Source organism: Labeo rohita, chromosome 12 (genome assembly GCF_022985175.1).
Source record: "Labeo rohita strain BAU-BD-2019 chromosome 12, IGBB_LRoh.1.0, whole genome shotgun sequence".
Lineage (NCBI taxonomy): Eukaryota > Metazoa > Chordata > Actinopteri > Cypriniformes > Cyprinidae > Labeo > Labeo rohita.
In genome coordinates, this window is record NC_066880.1 from 3,548,019 (window position 1) to 3,554,739 (window position 6,721).

Consider the following 6,721-nt stretch of genomic DNA (forward strand, 5'->3'; position numbering starts at 1 on the left):
TCTGGCCAGGGTCAGCCTCCGGGTGGACCGGTTTGAGGAGCGATACATGGAAGGAGGGAGAGATACGATAGTTAGGAGGAAGCTCAAGCTGGTATGTAACTTCATTTATTCTTTTAAGAATTTTAAATGGGCCTACATACCTTGGGCTGAGCTTCCTACTGGGCAGCCGCAGCTTGATGTCCCGTGTCGAGAGCCAGACCCGCTGTCCAGGTTGGTAGGGAGGGTGCGGAAGGCGGCGCCTGTTGGCCTGAATTTTCTGATTCCTTACGGCCCGCTGGAGACGCACATGAGCACTGTCCCACACCCTCTCACTACGCTTAATCCAGTCATCGACAGCCGGTACCGAAGAGGGTTCACCAGACCACGGGAACATGGGGGGCTGAAACCCCAGGACACACTGAAAGGGGGTGAGGCCTGTAGAGGAATGGGTGAGTGAGTTTTGGGCATATTCGGCCCAAGGAAGGAATTCTGACCATCTGTGCTGTTCTCTACTGCAGTACGAACGTAGGTATCGACCGATCTCCTGATTAAGTCTCTCCACCTGCCCATTACTTTGTGGATGGTAACCTGAGGTGAGGCTAACATTGATGTCGAGTTGCTTGCAAAAGGCTTTCCAGACTTGTGAAGTGAACTGAGTACCTCTGTCACTGACGATATCCTCAGGTAGGCCGTACACTCGGAAGATATGGTTGAAGAGGGCTAGGGCTGTTTCCATGGCTGTGGGTAAACCTTTTAGTGGAATGAGACGGCAGGATTTGGAGAAGCGGTCGATGATTACCAGAATGGTTGTGAATTCTTGGGAGGGTGGCAGATCCGTGACGAAATCTATGGAAAGATGGGACCAGGGTTGTTGAGGAATGGGTAATGGTTGTAGCAATCCTGAAGGTAGTTCCTTGGGGGTCTTAGACTGTGCACAGATCTGACATGACTTGACGAAGGTAGAGGTGTCAGCGGTCATCGAGGGCCACCAGAATGAGTTTTTTACCAGATGTAACGTACGTGATATGCCTGGGTGTCCTGCACTGAGAGAGGTGTGTACCCATTGGAGAACTTGTTGACGCATGTCTTGTGGTACATAATGTTTATTTGGTGGGCATTGTGGTGGTGGAGGATCCTGCTCGTGCCCTCGCTGAATGTCCTCCATAATGTCCCATGAAATGGGGGCCAGTATTACAGTGGGTGGAAGAATGGGTTCCGGTGGAAGAAGACCCATGTGTGGATCATATTGCCGGGAGAGAGCGTCTGCCTTGCTATTTTTGCTTCCTGGTCGATAAGTGACTGTGAAGTTGAAACGAGTGAAGAAGAGGGCCCAACGAGCCTGGCGTGGATTCAGCCTCTTAGCACCCTTGATATACTCAAGATTCTTGTGATCGGTGATAACTTGAAACGGGTGTTTGGCGCCCTCAAGCCAGTGCCGCCACTCCTCAATAGCCGCTTTCATGGATAGTAATTCTTTGTTACCCACGTCGTAATTTCGTTCCGCACTGGTGAGTTTTCTTGAATAGAAGGCGCAGGGATGAAGTTTGCCTGGCTGACCGTGACGTTGAGACAGAACGGCTCCGATACCGCAGTCCGATGCATCCACTTCCACGACGAATGGTAGCTCCGGATCAGGATGTTTCAAGATAGGGGCGGAAGTAAAGCTTGCCTTGAGGGTAGTGAATGCTCGTTCTGCGCCTTCGGTCCAACCGAGCTTCTTGGGTTTGTTCTTTAGCAGGGAGGTTAGAGGAGCAGCGATGGTACTATAATTACGGATGAATCGGTGATAGAAGTTGGCAAAGCCCAGGAATCTTTGTAACTCCTTGACGGTTGACGGCTGAGGCCACTCTGTGACTGCCTGGATTTTACTCGGATCCATCTTGACCCCCTGGTGGCTGACTTGATATCCGAGGAAGGATGTCTGGTGGACATGAAACTCACACTTTTCCGCTTTGACGTATAGCTGATGTTCCAGAAGACGAGATAGTACTGCACGTACATGGGTGATGTGCTTCTGACTTGGAAAAGATGAGGATGTCGTCAATGTAGGCGATTACAAATTTGTTCATAAAGTCTTTAAGTATCTCGTTTATGAAGGACTGGAAGACAGCTGGGGCGTTGGCTAACCCATACGGCATCACCTGGTATTCGTAGTGCCCCCTTGTGGTGAGGAAGGCAGTCTTCCATTCGTCCCCCTCCTTGATCCTGATGAGGTTGTATGCGCTTCGTAAGTCAAGCTTGGAATAAATGGTGGCTTCCCGTAGTTGTTCTAGAGCCGGGGGAACTAGAGGCAGAGGGTAACGGAACTTTACCGTGACGTTGTTAAGTCCTCGATAATCAATGCATGGCCTTAACCCACCATCCTTCTTGCTTACGAAGAAAAACCCCGCTGCTGCGGGGGATGTTGATACACGGATGAAGCCAGATTCAAGTGCCTCCTCAATGTAATCCTCCATAGCTTGGTCCTCCATCCGAGACAACGGGTAAACTTTACTCTTGGGTGGCATGGCATTGGGTAGTAGTTCGATTGCACAGTCCCAGGGACGGTGTGGAGGAAGCTGTGTGGCCTTTGTCTTGCTGAAGACCTCCGATAAATCTTGATAGTGATGTGGAATGTTGATCTTTACCTGGGTGTCGGGACTTTCGATGCTTGTGGTGAGACATGGTTGTGGTTGAGCGAGAAGACAGTTTTCCATGCAGAATTGTGACCAGTGAGTTAGTTCCCCCTGGAACCATACTGCCAAACAGGAAGTGACAGTAGAAGCAGCAGAGGGAGCGCGCAGTCAGTATTCGGGAGATGGCTCCCTCTGCTGGCTTGGCATTACACTATGGTGTGATTTTTGTTGTTGTTGTTTGGCTGGTTTTAATGGGTTTTATGAAATATTTTTACCCTTGCATATATATATATATATATATATATATATATATATTATTATTATTATTATTATTATTATTATTATTATTATTATTTTTTATTTTTTTTTTTTTTTTAAGTTAAAAAGTGTGATTTTTTTTAAATATATTTTTTTAACCCTGTTTTGGAATCATAAAAAAAATAATCTAATACACAATCTTTGATAAAGAAATCCAAAATGAATATCTTTATTGTACATTATAATGTTGCAATGGTTAAAGTCAACTGTAACATTTAAAAATATATATATTTTACCTTAATTTAATTTAGTTTTAGTTGAAAAAAAATTTATTTAGTATTTTATGTTTTTGAAAGAAGTCTCTCATGCTCACCAACGCTGCATATACTTGATAAAAAACAGTATAAATAAATAAAATTTAAGAAGTTTAAAAAATAATTTACAACTTTTTATTTAAAAAATACAAGTTATTTTAAATTATAGTAATACTTCACAATATTACTGTAAATAAAAAATGCAATATTGAAATGTAAAATGAAATTTATGTAAAATATGAAGTGTCATTGATAAATAATAATAAATATTTATTGAGCAGCAAATCAGCATGTTAGAATGATTTCTGAAGGATCATGTGACAGTGAAAACTGGAGTAATGATGCTAAAAATTAAGTTTTGCATCACATAAATAAATTTAAATGCAATATATGTTCATACAGAAAACACTTATATTAAATTATAAAAGCTATTTCACAATATTACTATTTTTATTGTATTTTTTAACAAATAAATGCAGCATTGCTGAATGTGAGACTTTTAAAGAAACATTTAAAAAATCCCCACACTTTTGTATATTTTTGGAATACTAATAAATTATGCATATTATGACTAGGAATGTGTGTAAAAATCAGTGTGAAATCTTATTTACTTGGGAAATGATCACAAACAAAGTTTGTAACAAATCAATTCCGATGCATAAAATCCCCTACCCTTTTTTTCATTTCATATCCAGTTTCACTTACAAACGTCAGATTACAGAAGTAAAAATGTTTGTGAATGCACTTTCTTGTTGAGAACCTAAATGGGGAAATTATAATTTTGTTCTGCAGATGCATGCAGAACTCAAATTTAGTTTAGGTCATTAAAAGTGTATGCATAATTATGCAATATCATCTCAAATAATTTTAGATTAAACTTCATTTGAACTACCCTACTTTATTTCTGATATTATGGCAGTCTTGTTGTTTGAACACCTACGGGAATCTCTCTAGCGCTGAGTGGTGTGCATTGCAGGACCGCAGGGCTCCATCTATAAGCGGTGTCTGTTACATATGCATTGTGCTGCTTTAGCGAATTAGCAGCGGCACCCACTTCATTTTCTCAATGAAGAGCATCAGCGGCTGTGCGTGGGTGTTTTGTGGAGTGTCTTATCTCACTCGAGCAGCGCTGATAGCCAAGCTCAGCCTGAATGAATCCTCGTGGCTTTGCCTGTCCAGAAGTAGCCCACGACATCTGCCCTCAAGATAGAAAAGATACAGGCCGGCCTGCGTTCAAAAGCTTGCTCCAGCATCACTTTTACTACTATTACACTATTACTTTGGGTTGAAAGGATGATGCATAACTTATTGAGCACTCTTTGTGTAATAAGCATGAGGGAGAGCAAATTATGAGCAATGACGATTTAGTCTTGTCGTCATTTGCCACTGCTAAATGTGTCAGTCGTGTCATATGCAGATTAAACGCTGATGGGAAACACTACATAATCTGCTTTTCACAAATACCCGTTTAAGTTTAATCATGCACATTACATCTTTTAACACCTCTAAATTCACAGATTAGTCAGATGTTAGGATGTTTATCTCATTTTTAACCCGCTTGATAGTTTGTGTAACACCATTTGCATTTAAAATCCCAAAACTAGACTATCTTAAAATGAATAATAATGTCTAATCTGTGTGAAAGTGAGGTTTATGCATGTAGCTCTGTTTTAGAAGTCTGTACACAGATGCTCTCGGTTTTAAAGCGTTGGGACTGTTTTTTTGAATGGTTTTGGTGACATCTAGTGGAGAAGTAGCAAATCACTTTTATTATGTGTAATAATACTGTATGTCTTTCTGCTCTGTTGTTTTTTAATAGACTCTAATTTAAAGTGAAATACACTAAATGACATGAAAAGTTCCTAATAATCTGCTGAATCTTCTTCTCTTGCAGACACAATGGTCCTTGTTCTTTTCCTGACAGTAACAACTAAACAAACAAACTCATCCGGTTCAGAAAACAACGAAAACGGTAAGTGCCCATTATTTAGAATTAACATAATAATAGTATTACTAATAAAATAAGCAGTAATGTTTTCCTCTCTAAAACCTAAAATTCTATATGGAGAGCAATACATTTGTCATATACGGGAATATAAGATTATACAATTTTTTTTCATTAACTGCAATTTTTATAGTTATTTATTTTTTTAATTTAAATTAATTTAATTAATGAAGGGTTATATATCCTACTTAACTATATATTTTTATATTTGCCATTTAAATTTAAGTTTGAACACATTATCTGTGAAAAAAACAGCTTAAGTTTCAACATTATAAACATATATATATATATATATATATATAGTTTAAGAAAATTACACTCACACACACACACACACACAGTAATAGTATTATTATTTTTTTCAAACGATGGTTCTCAGATATATATATATATATATATATATATATATATATATATATATATATATATATAATTGTATTTTATTTTTTATTATATATATTTATTTTTATTATTATTATTTTTGGCTACAAAATTTAAAAAAGTAAATTTTTGTATTTAAGAACATTACACATACACACACACTCACACACACTCACACACACAGACAATAATAGTATTGATTTTATTTTTCAGACCATTGTTCTAAAAATAGCACTGTTATCACTGTGTGTGTTTTTTTTATTTATACATATATATATATATATATATATATATATATATTTTTGTATATATTGTTTGTATTTTATTTATTTATTTACCTTTATTTACCTTTTTAAAAAAAGTGATTTTTTTAATGATTGCAACTTTTAAAGGTTGATTTCACTATGTAGTAATGACTCATGTATAGTTTTAGAAAATAAATATAATTTTTTATTATATCATATCTATAAAATTATAACATTATACTATATTATAACATATTAACATATACATTATTTCTTTTGCCTGCAAACTGAAAAAAAAAAAAAATCCTGAAGCTCATCATCAGAGAAATGGTGAGATAATTATTTAATTAATATGACATGACTGACACATTTAGCAGTGGCAAATGAGGACAAGACTAAATCTCTGCTCATAATTTGCTCTCACTCATGCTTATTACACAAAGAGTGCTCAATAAGTTATGCATCATCATTTCAACCCGAAATAATATGAAAATCACACACACACACACACATAAATAGTATTAATACTTTTTTTTCAGATCATTGTTTTCAGAAAAAGATAATTGTTTATATATATATATATATATATATATATATATATATATATATACACACACAATTCTTGCATTTTTTTGTTTTTTGTTTTTTGCTTTTTTTAAAATGATTGCAACCTCTAGAAATGTATTTCACAATGTAGGCATTACTCACAAATCGCTAAAAAAAGTCATGGAAACTCAGTTCCCAAAAAGCAAACCAGTTCTTACAGTAACCAGCTTTCGCAGTTGTTTCGCATTTATCAGCGAGATGCTTTTTGAATCCTTCCTGTCGTTTTCAGTATTTCAGCATCACATAACCATCATTGTGGCCTTGTGGATTTGTGTTAAATCTGCGTTGGCTTACGCAGACTGTGATTCTGGGCTGCAG

The 6,721-nt window shown here is 37.2% G+C and overlaps 1 protein-coding gene across 2 annotated transcripts in view; it reads left to right on the forward strand.

The window, feature by feature from the left end:
* The window catches only part of ptprea (protein tyrosine phosphatase receptor type Ea), a 102,533-nt gene that overhangs the window by 66,700 nt on the left and 29,112 nt on the right, over nucleotides 1-6,721 (forward strand). For both annotated transcript variants that reach the window (XM_051123648.1, XM_051123649.1), the window contains exon 3: nucleotides 5,061-5,138. In XM_051123648.1, coding sequence (XP_050979605.1) covers nucleotides 5,066-5,138 — 73 coding nt within the window. In that variant the 5' untranslated portion in view covers nucleotides 5,061-5,065. The remainder of the gene's footprint in view (nucleotides 1-5,060; nucleotides 5,139-6,721) is intronic.